Raw genomic sequence first — 22,005 nt, 5'->3', positions numbered from 1 at the left:
GCTGAGAAGCTGCGAACGGCAGGAGATCGGCGGGACTTGGGACTGACACGGCCACGGTCTTTCTTCATTTGTCTGCGAAATCTCTGGAAAGTGGTTATTTCTTCCTCTCGATTAACAGAAAGCGGCATCGTTTGACCCTGGACGAGATAAAGTAGACTTCACCTGATTAATATCGCCAGTTACAACATGAGGTAAAGGAGTCAGAGATACATAGCGGGCACTGTCTCATGCCCGGCCGCGTGTCATTGCCGGGGCACTGGCCTCTGGTCTATCTCAGGCCGGGCTGCGTTTACTTTGTGACTGAACGGTGGCATGTGTGAGATTCTTTGGCGACTTTAAAATGAGTTGGAATGAATGAAGGAGGGGGAGGGGGGAGGGGGGAGGGGGGAGGGGGATAAGAGGCGACCTTTGGGCTAAAAGGAGAGGCTCCTCGTCTGGTTTTTAAAAACCCGGAACCGAGTCGACCCAATGTGTACTGTCAACAACTAACACAGACTGGGCGCTGATTTACACTTCGTCTTAGCAACAGAGCGATGCATTAGGCACGGCTGACAGCTCTATTTCTCTGGGCTCAGCCCCCATTCCCCCTGCACCCGAATGTCTTGGGGACAAGATGGTTGGGACTTTTGAAAACAAATAATAATAAGTCTCTGTGCATCCTGTACTGTTAAGTGATTAATTGTGTCCACTTATAGGTCTTTGCTCATTATTTCTGCGCAGAGTCGGGTTCAGTGATTCCTCTCCTGATGGGAATAAAGTTGCTCCTTGTATCGGTCAAACCCCTCCACGGCGGAAACTCATGTGTGTTCCCAGCGGTTAAGTGGGACGTTACAAAGAAATGAAGGAAGGAACCGTAGATACTGGTTTAAACCGAAGATAGACACAAACAAATGAATAATTCAGCGGGTCAGACGGCATCTCATCCTCATTTTTTGTTTGCATATCTTTCATTCATTTGTTCAATATCTCTCTATATCACCGTGTACATGTCTAGTTTCCCTTTCCCCTGAATCTCAGTCTGAAGAAGGGTCTCGACCCGAAACGTCACCTTTCTCCAGAGATGCTGTCTGACCCATTGAGTTACTCCAGCCTTTTGCGTCGATCTTCGCGTTACTAAGAAACCCAGAAGCCAATGTAACCAGGTTAGGGATGCAGGCGAGTTCTTTTTTTACTGGAGAGAACATGTAACTCAGATCTCAATTTGAGGGGAAAGTATAGATTTAAAATGCATCTCTGGAATTACGGGGATTTTGATGAATCTGTGCCGTGGGAAATGTTTTCCCACTGGAGCAGATAAAATCCTTTTATTCGACAAGCACGTTCCAGGTGACATGCCGAAGATGATGTTGAAGATCTCTGACTTCTCTACTTCATCACGATAAGTGAGCCTAAGCGGGCAAATGGAGTCAGCTCTAGGCCGGTAGGATTAGGTAAGATGTATCTTCCTCCTCCCCATGACCCCAATCCACCACATAATCCCATTACCTCGTCCCACCATTCATTATCCCATCCCATTATCCCACCCATCATCTTCTCCCATCACCCGTTACCCGATCCTGTAACCCTGTCCCACCACCCATTACCCCAATCCCATTACCCTCCCCCACCATCTGTTACCCCGTCCTAACGTACATTGTTCCTTGAAAGTGTGTCTCAGGTAGATTGGGTGGTCAAGAAGGCTTTCGGCACATTGGCCTTCATCAGTCAGAGTATTGAGTGAAGAGGTTGGGAGGGCATGTTGCAGTTGTACAGGATATTGGTGAGGCCACATTTGGAGTATTGTGTTCAGTTTTGGTCAATCAGTTAGAGGAAAGATACTGTTAAGCTGGTAAAAATGCAGAGAAAATGTACAAGGATGTTGTCATGACTCGAGGACCATAGCTGTAGGGAGAGGTTGAACAGGCTAGGACTTTATTCCTTGGAGCACAGGAGGATGAGGGGTGATCTTACAGAGGTGTGTAATATCATGAGAGGTTTAGATATGGTAAATTAACAGTCTTTTACCCAGTGTGGGGGAATCAAGAACCAGAGGACATAGATATAAGGTGAGGGGGGAAACAATTTAATAGGTATCTGAAGGGCAACTTTTTTTAACACAAAGGATGGTAGGTATATGGAATGGACTGCCAGAAGAGATAGTTGAGGCAGATAATATCACAATATTTCAAAAATATTTGGGACAAGTACATGAATAGATTAGGTTTAGAGGGATATGGGACAAATGCAGGCAGGTGGGACTGGTCAAGTGGACGTTTGTCGACGTGGGCAAATTGGGCCGAAGTGCTCAATTCCACGCTGTACGACTCGAGGACTCTATTACCTTATCACACCCCCTATTACCCTAACCCATTATCCTGCCTCACAAACTGATACCCTATCCATCACTTTGTCTCACCACCTGTTACCCCATCCAATTACCCTACTCCACTGTTACCCCACCCCATTACTTTGTTCCACCACCTGATTAATTAAAGTCCCTTATTGCAATTATAAATACTTAAATGAAAACCAAGGACTGCGCATGGTGCCTGTCTAATTCTGCTTCAATTGGCAGCAGAGGGGGTCAGGTAAGGGTTTACTAGTAAGAAGCCATGATCAAATTCTCCTGATATGCTTGTTCCCTGTGGCCCTTACTCTGAGAATGTTCCTTTGTCTGCATTAATAAATGTAAACAAATAGTTTCATGCACACAGCGGCCTGAGCTACTAAAGAGCACTCAAGGACAGGAATGTATGCAGACGCATGTCCATGTAAAGTGTGGATTGTGTGCAGATATGAATAGTACTCCTTTCATCTCCAGATATGGTGGAAATTAACCTGGCATAGAACCAATGTCCTTCCGTTGATTACCAGCTATAAACTTTATGGGATTGTATATATTCCATTTATTATATACATAATCTGCAATAAAATTGGAACCAAACTATCAGAAAGCCTATAATCATGGCAGCAATTAAAGCAAATATTCTTTCTTGCGTATTTGGGCAGGAGTTGTAGTTTGTGATGATTTTCATAAAGTATTTGGCTGATTTGAACATTACATTTGTGTCAGCTTCGCTAACGTTTTTTTTCCAGACCAATTTTTACGCTGGAAGGCAATTCCAGTGTTCATGTTTTATTTTGCTCAGAATATAAAAACAAGTTGAGGAATTGAAGCAGGACTATGCCATTTGACCCCTTTGTCCTGCTCTATTTTTTAATCATTTCTCCAGGATTGTTGATCTCCACTGATGACAGCAGGGTTTTTTGTGTTTTCTTCCATGAAAAGAGAAACAAAAAATGTTGCATTCCTCAGTGGTTTCCTGAATATATTTTTCCAGTCTGTCTGTAAGCGACTAAAATTAATTTTGTTTTTATTTCTGTTTTATAAAGCTGTAGAAGCTTTTATAATCAGGTTTTTGTATTTATTACTGGATTACTGCCGTAGTCAATCTTTGTTTCAATTTTTTAGGTCCTGCTTTGCTGAACACAATATTCCAATTCCTCAGCCTTCTGTTCTTTCTGGTGATTGATAAGACTTTTTGTTTGATCTAATGTTATTCTCAGTTAGCCATGGCTAATCACTGCCATGTTTTTGTGCCTTAAATAGATGTGTATATTTGTTATAAATTATGCATTAATTCTTTCAATATTGGCAATTATTTGTTAAGTTAAATTGTTAAGTTAAACCTTCTTAAATACTGAATATATTGGACTCGCCGAATGTCCCTATCCAGCTATCCAACAAGCTAAACAATTGATCCAATAAAGACCAGTAGAGACGAGCTGTCGTTTGATGCTTTACTGTATTCAAATGTGAAACTGTAACATTTAGGCACAAAAAGAAATAACATAGGGTTTAGTTACATTATGCGTTTAGTATAGGAACATATAAAGATGATGTCAATAAACATAATTACTTACAGACATTGCGTCTAACAAACTCTGTGAGGAAGGAAGGCAGCAGATTAAACACAGGTGAATTACACTGTCTACACCATGAGGTTATCCATTTCTGAGTTGTGCTCACATGTTTATGACAACCTCCTGTCTATTAGGGAATTAAACTTAAATCTGCTGTACCTAAACTTCCAGCAGGTGGCAATAATGCATTTAAACAAAATACAGTCCAGTACACAGAAGAATGAACATTTAAAGAATTAAACCATGATTTCCACATTGTCAAAACATGACTCGTACCTTTAAAGTTTGCTTTGTTGAATTTAAGGTTCTCGTATTGGATTGAAATAAATGCCATTCAATCTTTATACAAAATACTACGATCACTCTTCCTTTAAGGCTCTTTATTAACTAAATTATTAATGAATCCTTTCTCAGCATAATGGATCTAAAATAACTTGTTTCCTTGTTTAAGTAGTTTGGATACACTGATCTGGAGAACCACATCATTTATGCTCCTTTCTTCTCCATATTATTACTGATGATATGCCTTGCCAAGCGTGCAGACAGATTCAATATTCCTCGATTATTGTAACATGCACATCCCTTTTCCCAATTTTTATACAATGACATGCATTGCTGGTGATCCATTGATCGTTACTAGAACAATTCAATAGATGCTTGATTTTCTGATACAAGATCCTTCCTCTATCCTGTCATTGTCACATTGTTTATTATCAGGGCAGCCTCTCCTCACTTTCTTTTTTCCCCTATCTTCTAAAATTATAAATCGGAACTATTTAATTCCAAGCTCTGGTCAACTACTTCTCTGCATTCAAAGGAAACTGCAGACGCCGGTTTACAAAAAAGACACCGTGCTGGAGAAACTCAACGGGTCAGTCTGAAGGGAGTCCTGACCCAAAATGTCATGTATCCATGTCTTCCACTCCCCCCACTACAATTAGTCTTAAGAAAGGGTCTCAACCCAATTGTCTGCCCATGTCTTCCAGAGATGCTTCCTGACCTGATGAGTTTCTCCAGCATTTTATGTCTAACCATTTCTCTGCAAAGGCTTTTCATGTCCATTTCAGTTTGTGCCAACAATTTATCTTTTCATGAAAGCCTATTTTTTTTCCTGAAGCTGAATGTAATTTGAGCTCAAAGAACACATGCAGCAATGTATATCTTGGTCTACCAAAAGCTTGTTGGTAGATGGGGCATGGATACAACCAGCTGTTCTTGAAGCCCAAGGCACCCAGCTCCATGGAAGAGACCATTCTGTTGCTAGTTTACCAGTTTAAAAAGTAGAGATCATTGAGAAAGATATCTTTGGAGGGAGGGTTGCGGGGCAATGGTAGTGGGGCATGCAAAGATATTTGGGGAAAGAGCTGGCCAACTGGCAGCATTGGTCAGTGCCTTAACAAGACAGGGTTTGGCGAATGATTGAGCAGGGAGTTGAAATGATAAAGTTGGGCAGTAAATGGGGGTAAGGTCAAATAAGTTGGGGCAGATGAGGTGGTGGATGTAGGCGGGATGGGTAGATGTCTGTGGAGGGTGGGGGTTGATGTCAGTGGGTGGGATAGAGGTTGGCAGAAGGAATAGGGGACATGATGATATGTAGGATGCGGAAAAGGATGGTGGGCATGCAGGGGTTTTGGTGTTGAGGGAATTGGGGAGTTAATGAAGGATCTGGAGGAAGATGGACACCTTGGACTGTCCAGCAGCATTAGGTAAAGGGTCAGTCCTTTAATGCTGAATCAATTCTCAAGCCTCTTGGTAAGCCCTGTTGTGGTGAACTTGTGGCCCTCGGATGTAGGGTAGAATATTTTGCAAATGAAATCCAGCAAGTGTTCTATACTATTTGATGGTATAGATGTCCATCGACCTGCATACTGCCGCCTGCCATGCACCAACAATGGATTTGGGCAGAGTCTTCGTCTATTACAATATCAATACAAAAACTTTCTGAAGCCATACTTTCTAGATTGGTGGATAGTGCTAACAAAGAATGAAATGGCTCTGGGAACATTATGCTTTACGTAAAATGGGTTCATTCAAATGCTTGGTCCTTGCCCTTTGCCCATATCCTATCATTTGAGATGGTGTTACAGTGTATGGAAATATGCATCTGAACACTGTATTGACTTTGTCACTCTCCATCCTAATGAAGAACTCTACCATATTATGATCACTCTTGCCCAAGGGGCCTCGCACAACAAGACTGCTAACTAACCCTTCCTCATTACTCAATATCAAATGCATATTTCCATACACTGTAACACCATCTCAAATGATAAGATATGGGCAAAGGGCAAGGACCAAGCATTTGAATGAACCCATTTTACGTAAAGCATAATGTTCCCAGAGCCATTTCATTCTTTGTTCAAACATTTCAAACTTTTGGTCTCCTAACCTGAGGAAAGACGTTCTTGCCTTAGTAAGGAGTACAGAGAAGGTTCACCACATTGATCCCTGGGATGGCGGGACTTTCATATGAGGAAAGACTGGATGAGGGGGGATCTTATTGAAACATATAAGATAATTAGGGGATTGGACACATTAGAGGCAAGAAACATGTTCCCAATGTTGAGGGAGTCCAGAACAAGGGGCCACAGTTTAAGAATAAGGGGTAGGCCATTTAGAACGGAGATGAGGAAGAACTTTTTCAGTCAGAGAGTGGTGAAGGTGTGGAATTCTCTGCCTCAGAAGGCAGTGGAGGCCAGTTCGTTGGATGCTTTCAAGAGAGAGCTGGATACAGCTCTTAAGGATAGCGGAGTGAGGGGGTATGGGGAGAAGGCAGGAACGGGGTACTGATTGAGAGTGATCAGCCATGATCGCATTGAATGGCGGTGCTGGCTCGAAGGGCTGAATGGCCTACTCCTGCACCTATTGTCTATTGTCTATTGGATAGACTGGGCTTGTACTTGCTGGAATTTAGAAGACTGAGGGGGGATCTTATAGAAACATATAAAATTCTTAAGGGGTTGGAGAGGCTAGATGCGGGAAGATTGTTCCCGATGTTGGGGGAGTCCAGAACCAGGGGTCACAGCTTAAGGATAAGGGGGAAGTCTTTTAGGACCGAGATGAGAAAACATTTCTTCACACAGAGAGTGATGAGTCTGTGGAATTCTCTGCCACAGAAGGTAGTTGAGGCCAGTTCATTGGCTATATTTAAGAGGGAGTTAGATGTGGCCCTTTTTGCTAAAGGGATCAGGGGGTATGGAGAGAAGGCAGGTACAGGCTACTGAGCTGGATGATCAGCCATGATCATATTGAATGGCGGTGCAGGCTCGAAGGGCCGAATGGCCTACTCCTGCACCTATTTTCTATGTTTCTATGTTTCTATATTCTTAATTGTGAATTTATGCTATGGTAAAATCATTGATTTCCTGAGATATCTTTTTATGTGGATTCTGATTATATTTTCAGAGATGAAAAGGCATCAATATTATTTTTTCTTTATCAACAGGCAAACTAACACAACTGGAAGGTGCTGTCCAGATGCCTTCACAATTTAAACTAGATATAAATCACCACTTTGGGGACATTTGTAGCAAATCATGGAATAAAGGTTCTGTAACAAATTAAAATCTGACCCTTCAGCTCGTATTGGTCAAGTAACTTATGCTTTGGTGCTAGTCAAAAGTAGATCTGTACTGTCTAGAATCAAAACAAACTACAAATATTTTATAAAGGTACAGAGTGCTGGAGTAACTCAGTGGGTCAGGCCGCATCTCTGGTGAGCATGGATAGGTGACGTTTCACAGAGTGCTGGAGTAACTCAGTGGGTCAGGCTGCATCTGCTGCCTGACCTGCTCAGTTACTCCAGCACTTTGTATCTTTTTTTGTAAACCAGGGACTGCAGTTCCTTATATCTACATTTTGCTACTCTACTGCAGAATCTCAAGATGCAGTATACGCCTTTGAAAAAATTCTCCTCCTCTCTCCGACGAGAGTTCTGTGAGCCCCTCTCTCACTGCTCCCTCTCTGTGAGTCTCTAGAAGGGTCCTGACCCAAAACGTCACACTATCCATGTTCTTCAGATATGCTGCCTGAGTTACCAGCACTTTGTGCCTCTTTTTGTAAACCAGAAGCCGCAGTTCCTTGTTCGTACAAATGTATTAAACCTTTTAAGGGAATATAAACCAGCAAATCAATCAACATAGTTCTACGGTCAACAGGTCAGCCAAACACTGAGCAAAAATAGAAGCCATTTGTGCCTATGAATATGTCCAGCACCTGTTCAGTAAAGCTGTTGGCTATTTAGTCACTTAGCTTGTCACTTACTACATTATTTTGTGACCATCCATGGCAGAATGGGATTTTTGCTCACCAAGACTTTTTCACAAAGACATCAAGTCTTTGGATTTTGGATAACTGTTTCAATGTTTGCTGGAACTAAAGGTGGCATTGAAGCACACTGGTTTGCACTGCAGCCAAAACACTCCAGTGACCCAAGTCTGAATGTGATCCTGGAGTCTATCTTTGTGGCAGTTGCTTGTTCTCCCCATGATCGTGTGGGTTTCCCTTGCACAAATTTCTCCCCATGTCCCACTGACGTTGTGCTGGGTTAACTGGCTGTGATAAAATGGCTCTCGGAGTTTACAGACAGCAGTACAGTCAAAGTAGAGGTGAGGGGCACTTGAGAGAAAATGAGAAGAGAGAAAATAGGATTGCTGTGCTGGTAATTGACATGTACCCAATGGGTTAAATGGTCTACCTCTGTCTCATAATAAGCAAGTTAATCAATTGAATTCAGATGGCATTCTAGCTAGGCCCAACTGGTGTACAATACATTTGGTTATGAAGTCTAAACTGCTGTGAGCACTGTGCCATGCCTGTGGTGATTGGTACTTTGCAGTGAGGTTTACCACCCCCTCACAAATCCTCTGTTGCTCCCAGTCTGATCCATTATGCCTTCACCTTCCGTCTACATCATAAACAATGGACATCACTTCAAATCAAATAGACCCTGGGGTCTTGTGTGTTCGTTGTGCATCTATGCATCAGCAGGCAGGCTCCAAAAAAGCACAATGAGTCCTAATCCAGAGTCCTGAATAACAAAATCCCATCTGAAAAGCACAGTACCAAATGAAGGTCTTGTATTTCTGGGAGACTACTGTTTAAAGATGCTCGTGAGCAAATTAACAACTGCATTTCCTATGTCACAACAGTGACTACTAACCTGGAGAATTTTGAGAACTATAGTGGTCATGAAAATTCCTCTGAATGTTTAGGTCATTTATTAATTTACTTTATCTTCCACCCACATACCGGCAATGTTGCAAGATCATCCTTAAAACTTCCATTTTGACTAAGTTGATCATCAACTTCAGTGATATTTCCATATTTCACGACTTTCAGTTGTTATTTTGCTTCTGAGTGTTTATTACTTGAAAGAAAAATGCAAAGACTAGAATGGCCAAATGGCATCCCATGCCATAAAGAAATGCAAAAATATTCTTCACTCTTAGAGTTGTGAACCATTGGATCTTTCTGGGCTAGAGAACAATGCCATTACATGTATCCATGGCTGAAATGAGTTTTGCCTGTGAGGGAAATGAATGATGAGATTGACCGGGAAAGTGGATGCGATGAAGAGGTTTGCCCTGGTTTACAGAATGATCTTGCGGAATCACAAGTCACTATCGCCTGCTTTTTATCCCTTTTTTAAAACTGTTAAGGATCTGGGTTTTTTTTATGTCTCTATTTGACAAATTACAAAGACTGACTAGATAATCCAAGTGGTCCACATGAAAAAGGTGACAAGTTTATCTCGCAACGTACCTAGCTATTGATAATTATTCAGAAGGCCTTGGATTGTGAGAATAGGGGATCAAGTGGCAACTGCATCAGTCTCTCTTTCTGTTTGTCAAGAGCAGTGAAATAAGTGAAAGGATGTACGCTTCCTCAATGAGGAATCCAGTAAGGCCAGTGATGGAGAGATCCACCTTGGAACTGAAGTACTCCAACCTCAGTGTTTGGTTCTTTCATGCCTCAAGTCCTTCACTAGCTGGCTAAAGTGAAAACATTGATGCAGTTGACACCATGACAGGTACACTGCCCCATGCTTTTCATGCTTTAGCTGTGTTTCAAATTGTGTTTGGCACACCCCTCCTACTTCCCCAAATAAGCCTTTCATTCAATAATGGTCATGGAATGATAACTGGATCATTACGGAAGGTGGTTCTCAAAGATTTCCTCTTGAATTAAGTTTTGTGATTAATTGATGGTCTTTCACCTGTGGGACCTTGAGCTCATTGCTGGATAAGGGATATTATCATCTCATGTAATGTATTAGAGGTGGCTGAATCCAATTGATAAGGGACATAAGATAGGAGTTCAAAACTTGATGGTGTTAGAAGTCTCTTGATGATGGAGTGGTAAATGAGAACAGTGGTTGGGTATGTACATTGCATGCTTTCAAGTTGTAATTGAGATATGCTACAGAATGGCTTTACTTTGATCCAGTCGTATTATTGTACAATTCAAGCAGAGTTCATGTTCTTAAGTGAGAGGAGCAGAATTAGGCCATTTGGCCCATCAAGTCTCCTATGCCATTCAATCATGGTTGATGTATCTTACCCTCTCAACCCCATTCTCCTGCCTTCTCGCCATAACCCCTGACAACAGTACTAATCAAGAATCAGAGGGTTCTTGTCCATGATCTTCCAAGAACATGATTGGCTCTCTTGCTAATTCTAAAATGGGCTCAAAAAAGCTCATAGATACTTTTACGTCGACAAATAATGAAACTCAAATAATGTGCAATATTGCCCAGTGATACAACAGATGACCCCACTGCTCATCCCTTTTGCCCAACTATACACCCATGTAATGCTTGCCCAGCTAGTGCTTAGTGCTATTGATATTGTTTTGTTAGGAATGATCCTGATGTTTTCAATTGGACAAACCTTTTGCCACCATTTGGGGAAGAGTCACATGATGGAAACACAAAAATGGGCACCATTGTAAAATGTATCATGAGGAGACTGTGAAATATACACCAGGGCCCGATATTCTCCTCTGAAGGAATTGCCATCTTCATTCCTTTCATTTTAAGCATACTTATATGCATAAGGAACTGATGGATTTATATAACTGACCAAAAGAAGACATCTTTATTAGATTATTATTATTAACTGTTTTTATGCCCTTGGGTGGTCTTCTGGCTGAGCAATATGTTAAATTAGTTATGCATCCCGCAGGGGATTTTTCTAACTTCCAATCCTCATCTGCAAGGATGTCAGCATCTTCCGTGGGGAAAACCTCAGCATTATTTGTTACTGTCGATTTCCCCTCTCCTTGCTACCATCAGGCAAGGGATACAGAAACCTGATGTCCCATGCCACCAGGTTCAGGAACAACTACACTCGAACATCGATCGAGTTCGTGAACCAACCTGCCCAACTCTAATCCTACCTCGACAACAGAACACTCTGTACACCTCTTGCACTGCCATGAACTTAATTTCTAATTGTGTTTTACACTAATCTCTTACCTTTTTTTTTCAATCGCTTGCAGAATTTACGTGTAACTTCGTTTTTTGTGTGTTATCTGAGTCTTGTGCCTCTAATGTTACTGTAAGGAAGATTTTCATTCTACATGTACTTCATCATACTTGTGCATATAATAATAAGCGATATGAATTTTCCAGAGCATGTTTCAGTATTGGCTGCAACCTTTTGTCTTTTCCAACTATTCACATATCTGTGGTGTGGGTGTGGGATAGAAGAGGGCATGGACAATGTACATGAATATGGGGCAGTGTTTATCGACTAGGTGATATTTTTCTACCAATGATTTTTCGATGTAAATACTTCATTACAGGTGAGAGTTCTTACAATCTTTCTTTTTCAATCAGACAGGCTCGGATAGGTGGAATTCCAAATGATCCCGACCAGGAAAAGACATCTGGTCAGGATCTACCTGGTGATCAGAAAGGAACGACCAAAACTCAGGGAAGCTTCAGGGAAATTTTGGGGAAGATGACAAGAAACCAGCGTCAAGGCTATTTTGCTAGTCCTTGCGTCACGATTGACTGGCTACTTATGAAACCCCTCCGACGCGAAAAACAGTTCAATTTCTGCGGACATTCTATAATCATCAGTCAACACCACGGCAGCAATTTGGGCTTCTCTGCTTCTATCTGGGAAGCCGTAAGTCAGCCCATGGGTTCGACAAGAAAAAGTGATTCTGTCATGTTTAAGATATTAATGAGAAACTTTGTTTAGTATTTAAACAAGATGTCTATGTTCCAATATTATGAAGGACTTTGTCATGCTTAAGGCAAAACAATGGGGGTCTGAAGCCACTCCAGTCAATTTATATTGGAGCAAAGATCAGACGAATATCCTGCATTCTGTTAGTGTTTATATACTAACAGAATGAAGTTCACTACAGCCAACCAACTCCTGGTACCACAGGAAAACTAGTAGTCAATTTGGCCACTTGGATATGACCGACCATTTTATGAGATTGTGGCTCTTCAATAACTTAGCGCACATTTCTCCAATTATTTAACACCATAAACTAACAGTCTCCCCCATCTTGAAAATGTTCAATTGCGCCAATAGCAAATCCCTTTTAGGTGAGGGTTTCAGAGTACCGTTATTCTTTGAGGAAAAAGAATGCTTTCTGAAATAATTCTTAATTGAATTGACCTGAGGATTATAGTCCCTCCTATGTGCATACTTCATCAGTTGCCTGTCATCAATTGAAAAGACTCCTCATTGATTTCCCTTTCATGAGCCACAACACGTTCGGGAGAAGAGTACCACTCCTGCTGCAAATGAGTAAGAACCAAAAATAGACCCCACCCCCCGATCTTCTTTTCATGACCTTGCCAGCAGTACAATGTTTTCAAGCTTCATCAGTTAATTGTCACCATTCCAAAAATGCCCACACTTAATACTGCAATCTACTATCTGATAATCCAATCACAATTTCTCCACTGTGGTCTTTCAGCAACAGCATCCCAGCTCCAATATGTCAGTACATCTTTTAACATTAATAATGCCTTAACCAAAGTTGGAGCCACAGTTTTGGTGGCTTTGACCCTGCACATGAGATACTATGCTTCCTTATTCTTATGGATTATTCTTATGAATCATACCATCTTGTTCCACACCCTCCAGATGCTTGTTCTAACTTGTTCTATTATTGCTCTCCAGTGCACACATTTAAACTAAATTAATGGATGGAACTCAGCTACATTCCTTACTGGGTGTGCATTCTGATTTGCCAGCTTTCATTTCCCTGGTGAGATCCAATGTGTCGGGGCACATTCTCGAACTTTCTCCTCATTTGCGCACTGATCCTCGAGGTTAATGAACTCTGTCAAATATATCCTCAGCGTCAGTGGTAGATTAAAGAAAAACAGTCTTTGCCTACTTTAATTAAACCTTCTCTGTTCATTTGCCCTCTCTATGCACTACTGCTCCCAGGCATGATAAAACCAATTCATAATATTAGCAGCCCTAACGTGAATCTCCACATCCATCAAAAAAGATGGTTGAGATGCATCTCAAACTATTTTCCATCCTCTTTCCTGCTTCACATTAAATTCTTTGCTTGCAATCCTCCCGACCCCTGAAACCCCTGTTTATCTCACACAATGCTGCCCTGCATTTTGCAGGAAGTTGCAACATTTCCTGTTAACCTCCAAATGTTCTCTACAAACTTATAATGACTTTCCTTTTCACAACACGTGCTGCATCATTCAGTTGGGTCCTTGGGAACAAGAACCTACGATGCAGTCAAACTATTTTGCCGCCAATAACATTAAAACATTCTCAATACATTAAAGAATTCTCAGACAGAAAACCAGGAAGGAATTTCTAATTAAATGTTTAAACATTCCAACTAAATATTTGAATTTTCACATGAATAAGGTGGAAGGCAGAAATAAGGCACTTTACAATAAGAATTAATTTTAAAAACTATTATTTTGAAATATCAAAATATCAATGCAAAATAAATTCACACAAATTTTTAGGTTGTAATAGTTTGCTATGGAATAATCAGGGTTAAGTTTGCGTATAAAATCACAACCAGACCATCCATTTCAGCAAAGGAATTAGTAAAATCCCCAAATTCACATCCTTTCAAGTGATTTTAGTGTGCCCGTGTAGGTGAAGGGTGCAAAGAGTACCACCTGTGAAAGCAGAGTGGATCAATGAAAGCAATTTAAGGAGTTTCCTGGTAAACCACATCGGCTCTCAAATCCCTAAGTAACTGACAATGTTGGGGAGTAATGATGGTTTTGTCGACATCAACTGCTGTGAAATCTGGCCCCGTACAGCCTTTCAATATTGGCTGCAGTCACCTACAGCAACCCACAACGGCCTTGTCTGAACTGCTGGTCCTTGTGTTTGTCCCGTAACCACAGCACCCCCTCTCTATCATCTCCAGTCCTGATGTTGTGACGCTGGTCTCTTGTGCATCGCTCCCTCCCTCCCTCCCTTCACCCCATCACTGCCGAAGGTGCCTTCAGTCGAAGTGGGCCTGTGTGGCTTTAAATCCACTGGGAAATGCGTGAGTTTGAAAAGGTAAGAACAGCTCCCATCCAGGCTTTGCTCGTCTCTGCAGGAGATGGCTCTGGCAATGCCCTCTTCCTTGCCTACTCTATTTGTCACATGGATTGCTTTGTACCACCTTTCACAATGACTCTGTTCCAACCACGTCTGACCTGTTTCCTAGGCGCTGGTTCTTTGCCAGTACTTTGAAAAGGAGAAGATCGACTTTTTTGGGAAAAAGGTGATCGAACTGGGGTCTGGCACTGGACTCGTGGGGATTCTTGCTGTTCTACTGGGTGAGCTAAACGGTGACAATGAACCTGTCGCGTTAATATGAAAAGTAATGCAGCCAATTGCCATAGTATGTATATGCCAGCTATTATCGTGTTCGGAAAGTATTCATTCTGCTAAATATAGACATTTTCCTTTGCCCAATCAAAGGTTAATGTTGTTTGTGCATTATCCACACTCAAGTATTGTAACATCGTTTCTCCTATGCTGTGGGGAAATATTTGAAATTTAGCATAAATTCACTTTAAATATAGACAGGTTTTTATGTCATTGCCAAGGTCAAGGTTATTTTCAGCAACACAATGTCACTCTAAATCCTGTACGGAAATTTAACCTGTGCAGTGTATCTAATGCAGGAACACATCAGAATATCATCTCATGCAAGTCAAATATACAGTAATTAGTGGTGTCTCAACAACGGGTCAAGTGACTTGGGTTCAATCCTGATTTCTCATGCTTTGTATGAAGTTTGCATGTTCTCCCAAGACAGTTCATGTTGATAGGTTCTAGGAGCAGTATTAGGCCAGAATTAAGTCTACTCCACCATTCAATTGTGGCTGATCTATCTTTCCCTTTCAACCCCAGTCTCTCACCTTCTTCCCATAACCCCTGACACCCATTCTGATGTAGAATCTATCAATCTCTGCCTTAAAAATATCTATTGACATCCTCCACAGCTTTCTGTGGCAATGAATTCCACAAATTCCCCACCCTCTGACTGAAGAGATTCCTCCTGGTACGTCCTTTTATTCTGAGGCTATGATCTTTGGTCCTTGACTCTCCCACTAGTGGAAACATCCTCTACACATTCACTCTATCCAGGCCTTTCACTATTCACAATGACGCAAGTTACAACAGGCCAACATGCGGGTGTAGCAAGTATTTAGGAGAGCAAGTAGTACATTGGCCTTTGTTATGGGAGGGTTTCATTGCAGAAGTAAAGAAGTCTTATCACAATTGTAAAAATCCTTGTTGCAATTGCACCTGAAGTATTGTGTACAACTTTGATCTCCTTACCTAAATAAGGATGTACTTAGCAGAAAAATACTCAGCAGGTCAGACAGCCCCTGTGAAAAGAGAAACAGAGTCAACATTTCAGGCAGACAACCATTAGACAATAGACAATAGGTGCAGGAGGAGGCCATTCGGCCCTTCGAGCCAGCACCACCATTCAATGTGATCATGGCTGATCATTCTCAATCAGTACCCCGTTCCTGCCTTCTCCCCATACCCCCTGACTCTGCTATCCTTAAGAGCTCTATCTAGCTCTCTCTCGAATGCATTCAGAGAATTGGCCTCCACTGCCTTCTGAGACAGAGAATTCCACAGATTCACAACTCTCTGACTGAAAAAGTTTTTCCTCATCTCCGTTCTAAATGGCCTACCCCTTATTCTTAAACTGTGGCCCCTTGTTCTGGACTCCCCCAACATTGGGAACATGTTTCTTGCCTCTAACGTGTCCAACCCCTTAATAATCTTATACGTTTCGATAAGATCTCCTCTCATCCTTCTAAATTCCAGTGTATTTCCTCTCATCCTTCTAAATTCATCAAACTTGGAAAGAGAAACACTTGGCTTAAAGCTACAGAGCTCCTTTGAAGGACCTCGAGAGACCTATATATTGATCCCACCATTTCCAGTTTTTATTTCAGTTTGCCAGCATCAGCAGTTTTTTGATTTAGAAATGAGAGGATGTGTCCCATGACAAAGGTGGTTAGGACCAGGGACATAATTTCAGAATAAGGAAATGGTCATTTAAGCCCAAAGCATAAACATTTGGCTTTCTCTACCCTTGCAGGCCATGGAGACTCAGTCACTGTGTTTATTCCAAACAGTGATCAATAGAGTTCAGGGCATTAAGAACATAGAGGGATATGGGGTTAGTTCTGGAAAATGGCTCTCAGGTAGATGATCAGCCAGAGTGATGCACTCAGGTCTAAGTGCCTGATAGTCTGCCCTTGCTGCTTTTCCCTGTGTTTTTATGTATTCTTCAATCAATGTGTCCACAATGTCTTGGTTTGGCTTCTGCGAGTGCACAAACACAAGTTATCTGTACATTACTGCTCAACTATTGTCATCAGTCTGAAGAAGGGTATTGACCCGAACCGTTACCCATTCCTTCTCTCCAGAGATGCTGCCTGTCCCGCTGAGTTACTCCAGCATTTTGTGTCTACCTTCAATTTAAACCAGCATCTGCAGTTCATTCCTACACATTTTGGCTGCTCAACTATTGAGGTTGGGATTGATGTTGGTTCTGAAGTGTAGTAACCACAGGTTGAACACTTTCTCATTAGTTCTAAAGACTAACTCAACTGCCCAAGGAACTTGTTGGGGTTGAAATGCAATATTCTGAAGAAAAATATTGAGAATAGTTTGGGGGCAATGACATGGTTGATATCAGTGTTCTTGGTACACACACACCACACACACAAGAACCCTTACAAGGTCTGTGCAAATTTGAAAGCTTTATTGTTTTTGGATCATCTTTGAATTCCAATTTTCAATTAAGCGTATATCAATTACACCAGCAGTAATGCTACACTTGCAGCCTATTTAAAAAAATGTCTGACAAGAGCAGCTGGGGATATAATATCAGCACTTAAATAAATTGTTTTCCATATTCTGAGAATCCAATACCAAGCTCGTGGAATTTGATTACAAGATTCAGAACGGACTGGTGTTAAATTCCTAAATCCAGGCATAGTGTTAATATCTGAATTATTATCACCATGTGCAAGACCACATAGGTCCTGAATTGTAGAGAATACATTTGATTAGGTATCGTCAAGCAAATCTCAAGAGATTCCAGGGCTGTTTATACCACTCTGATTGGGTTTAGTTTCAATCTGAACAAGGTATTATTAGACGCACCAATGCTGGGTCTTCTCGTAGTTTCATTGGCCTTTGTGGCATTATCACCTGCTGAAATAAAATCCGACAGTGATCTACAGGACAAACTACATAGCAGTTACTGGATGCTGCCAAGCCAAGATAATTTGCGTAAGATTTATTAGGTATGCACACGGTAGCAGATAAGCAAAGCAGTAATAAAGCATAGATAGGAGAGGTTTAAAGTGATATGGGCCAAACGCGACCAGGTGGCACGAGTGTAGATGGGGCATATTGGTCCGTGTGGGCAAGTTGGGCCGAAGGGCCTGTTTCCAGCAGTCTTACTCTCTGACTCCTTGACTCTAATCATTTGAGTTTGACCATCATTTTATAATTGAAATTTATGGAGTCAGAGTCGCCTCCTCAACTTCCCCTCCTTACCAGATTCTGCCACACACCTACACATTCGGGGAAATTTACAGCTAGCAATTTACCTATTGCACACTCTTTGGCCGTGGGTGGAAACCTACACGGAAAGCGTACTCTTGGAAAACATCTGAGAACACGATCAAACCCGGGTCTCTGGCGCCGTGAGGCAGCCACTGTACGCGCCATTGGATGACACCACTGTGCGGCCACATTTTTCCACAGACTGGTGAGAAGAAAAGAATTGACAATTATGCCGTTGTATCTTTTGCACTCATTAGGGATGGTTAATTTATTTACCAACATTCCTGCCCTGTAACCTTTTGTTTCCCGTTTCTAGACAAAATATTCCGAAGTTATATCGATGTTCATTAATTGTGTGCTGAATCAAAAATCTGTGTTGTAAACTAAATGCTCGCCCCGTGCAAATCAGGTTTTATTTGAAGTAATCTTATTCAAATCATCTATCGCAAACACTAGAGTGAGGCCAATTTCTAGAAGATAGACACAAAAAAACTGGAGTAACTGAGCGGGTCAGACAGCATCTCTGGAGAAAAGGAATAGGTGACGTTTCTCGTCGAGACTCCTTTTCAGACTGAAAGTCAGGGGAAAGGGAAACGAGAGATACAGACGGTGATGTATAGAACAAATGAATGAAAGGTGAATTTCTAAGCGGACTGTCGATTATAGGCACATTTCAGTCATTCCGCAGGTCATAGTAAGGTTCGGGATTCTCTCTGTTGCCATGAAAGAAAGCTTGCGGGGAATATAAAAACTGACTCTAAAAGCTTCTTTAGATATGTAAAAAGGAAAAGATTAGTGAAGACAAATGTAGGTCCCTTACAATCAGAGACAGGTGAATTTATAATGGGGAAACAAGGAAATGGCAGAACAGTTAAACGAATACTTTGGTTCCATCTTCACTAAGGAAGACTCAAACGATCTCCCAGAAATACTAGGGGACCAAGGATCTAGTGGGAGGAAAGAACTGGAGGGAATCCATATTAGTCAGGAAATGTGTTTAGGTAAACGGTTAGGACTGAAGGCAGATAAATCCCCAGGGCCTGATGGTCTGCATTCCAGAATACTCAAGGAGATGGCCCTAGAAATCGTGGATGCATTAGTGATCATTTTCCAATGTTCTCTCAACTCTGGATCAGTTTATGTGGACTGGAGGGTAGCCAATGTAACTCCACTTTTTAAGAAAGGAGGGAGACAGAAAACGGAATTATAGACCAGTTAGCCTTACATCAGTAGTGGGGAAGATGCTGGAGTCGATTATTAAAGATGTTACAGCAGCGCATTTGGAAAGCAGTGACAGGATTGGTCAAAGTCAGCATGGATTTATGATGGGGAAATCATGCTTGACTAGTCTTTTGGATTTTTTTGAGGATGTAACAAATAGAATGGAGAAGGGAGAGCCAGTGAATGTGTTGTATCTGGACTTTCAAAATAATAATAATAATAATAATAATAATAAGCATTTATTTTATATAGCGCTTTTCCAGGTGCTCAAGGCGCTTTACAAAAACAGTCATGACATAAAAACAAACAGACGAACTAGGTGACAAGGTCCCACACAAGAGAATAGTGTGCAAAATTAGATCACGTGGTATTGGACGTATGGTATTGACATGGATAGAGAACTGGTTGGCAGACAGGAAGCAAAGAGTAGGAATTAACGGGTCCTTTTCAGAATGGCAGGCAGTGACTAGTGGGGTGCTGCAAGGCTCGGTGCTGGGACCCCAGTTATTTACAATATATATTAACGATTTAGATGAGGGAATTAAATGTGACATCTCCAAGTTTGCAGATGACACCAAACTAAGTGGCAGTGTGAGCTGCGATGAGGATGCTATGAGGCTGCAGGGTGACTTGGAAAGGTTGGGTAAGTGGGCAGATGCAGTATAATGTGGATAAATGTGAGGTTATCCACTTTGATGGCAGGAACAGGAAGGCAGATTATTATCGGAATGGTATCAGATTAGGAAAAGGGGAGGTGCAACGAGGCCTGGGTGTGTTTGTACATCAGTCACTGAAAGTAAGCATGCAGGTACGACAGGCAGTGAAGAAAGCTAATGGCATGTTGGCCTTTATTGTGGGAGGATTTGTGTTTAGGAGCAAGGAGGTCCGACTGCAGTTGTACAGGGCACTGGTGAGACCGCACCTGGAGTATTGTGGAATTTTGGTCTCCTGATTTGATGAAGGACATTATTGCTATTGAGGGAGTGCAGTGTAGGTTCACCAGGTTAATTCCCGGGATGGCGGGACTGACATATGATGAAAGAATGGGTCGACTGGGCTTGTATTCACTGGAATTTAGAAGGATGAGAGGGAATCTTACAGAAACACATAAAATTATTGGACAGGCTAAATGCAGAAAAAAATATTCCCAATGTTGGGGGCGTTCAGAACCACAGTTTAAGAATAAGGGGTAGGCCATTTAGGACTAAGATGAGGAAACAAAATCACCCAGGGAGTTGTGAATCAGTGGAGGCAGTGGAGGCCAATTCACTGGATGTTTTCAAGAGAACGTTAGATTTAGCTCTAAAGGAATCAAGGGATATGGGGAAAAAGCAGGAACGGTGTACTGATTTTAGATGACCAGCCATGATCATATTGAATGTCGGCGCTGGCTCGAACGGCCGAATGGCCTACTCCTGCATCTATTTTTCTATGTTTCAATGTTTAACAATTAAACAGCGCGATTTTTTTCTAAAAATGATTATTCCGTTTGGACTCTGTTAAATTATCTTTTTGTTTCTTGCCAGGTGGAGATGTTACATTGACAGACCGAGAGAACGTGTTGAGCCAAATAGAATACAATGTCTCCGTCAATATCCCTTCTGACTCTAAACATCGGTCAAAAGTCTGTCCGCTATCCTGGGGCAAGGATCACGTTAATTTCCCCACCGATTATGACTTTATCCTGGGCTCGGATATTGTATACACCTCCCTCACCTACCCCTTGCTACTAAGGACTTTGCGACACTTGTCCAAGGGGTCGACTATCATCTACCTCTCGTCAAAGTTACGGAAAGGAAATCACTCCATCAATTTCCACGAGGTGCTATTGCCTCAGCATTACAACTGCCAACGGGTTCACTTGGTCGAGAGCAAAGCAATCAACGTGTACAAGATTAGCACCATTAAACCAGCGGCCGGCGACGACGTGACCGCGGTAGAACCAAGGAACTTCCAGAGAGACGACATTTGAGGCATTGTCATTTGAATTTTATAAAGTTAGGTTGTAGGAGATGGGTTTTGTTTTTGTTGATCTATGTTGATACAGATCAAGGCGGCAACTTTGTTTTTGTGGAAAGTTCTTGTTATTCATTTGAAGTTATTTTTGAAAGCAAAATAATATCGTGCTGCTTTTGTAATGTTTTTTTTAATATGTTCTGTACTCCACAGATGTCAGTGTTCCATCTACAGCTAAAAGCAACAAACTGCAAATCTAGTTACTCTCTGGGGGGGGGGGGGGGGGGGGGGGGGGAGCTTGTGTGAAGTGTCTGCTGTTAAAATGTTACTGAAACAGCGTGTGAGCAGTTTAAGCTGATTCCGTCAGCTCTGAACCTAACTGATAACAGCCTTACTAGGCAGCCAGCAAATCGAACATGTAGCCAAATCACACATCAGCCCTGTTGACGCAGATCACGGCCTCAACTAAACAAGCGAGGAAGAACAAATGAGGCAGACAGACTTAACATCGTCCACAACTTGCGAATGGGTTTCTGCGTGTAAAGACCCGAAGCTCTTGTATTATTTCCCATACCTGACCCTAATGGGTGATATTTGTAGAATGTTTCACCTCCACACTGACACGAGTCAGGTTAGATGTCCGACCGCCAGCTCCTCACAAACGCAGTGAGTCACTGGGCAAGTAATCTCCTTATCCTGGAGATCCTTATACAGCGTGGAAACAGGCCCTTCAGCTCATCTTGCCCACGCAGGCCAACATGTCCCAGCTACACTAGTCCCACATGGTCTATATCCCTCCAAAACTGTCCTATCCATTTACCTGTCCAACTGTTTCTTAAACATTGGGATAATCCCTGCCTCA

General features: G+C 41.9%; 1 protein-coding gene across 1 annotated transcript in view; it reads left to right on the top strand.

The window, feature by feature from the left end:
- Nucleotides 1-21,159, top strand: part of LOC144597720 (uncharacterized) — a 50,397-nt gene extending 29,238 nt beyond the window's left edge. Inside the window, exons 5-7 of the mRNA XM_078407251.1 lie at nucleotides 11,744-12,038; nucleotides 14,581-14,692; nucleotides 20,714-21,159. Of these exons, the coding sequence (XP_078263377.1) occupies nucleotides 11,744-12,038; nucleotides 14,581-14,692; nucleotides 20,714-21,159 (853 nt within the window). The remainder of the gene's footprint in view (nucleotides 1-11,743; nucleotides 12,039-14,580; nucleotides 14,693-20,713) is intronic.
- The last annotated feature ends 846 nt before the right edge of the window (nucleotides 21,160-22,005 follow it).

The sequence above is a fragment of the Rhinoraja longicauda genome, chromosome 10 (genome assembly GCF_053455715.1).
Source record: "Rhinoraja longicauda isolate Sanriku21f chromosome 10, sRhiLon1.1, whole genome shotgun sequence".
NCBI lineage: Eukaryota > Metazoa > Chordata > Chondrichthyes > Rajiformes > Arhynchobatidae > Rhinoraja > Rhinoraja longicauda.
Note: the sequence above shows the minus strand (reverse complement) of the source record. Positions and strands in the feature narration are given on the sequence as shown.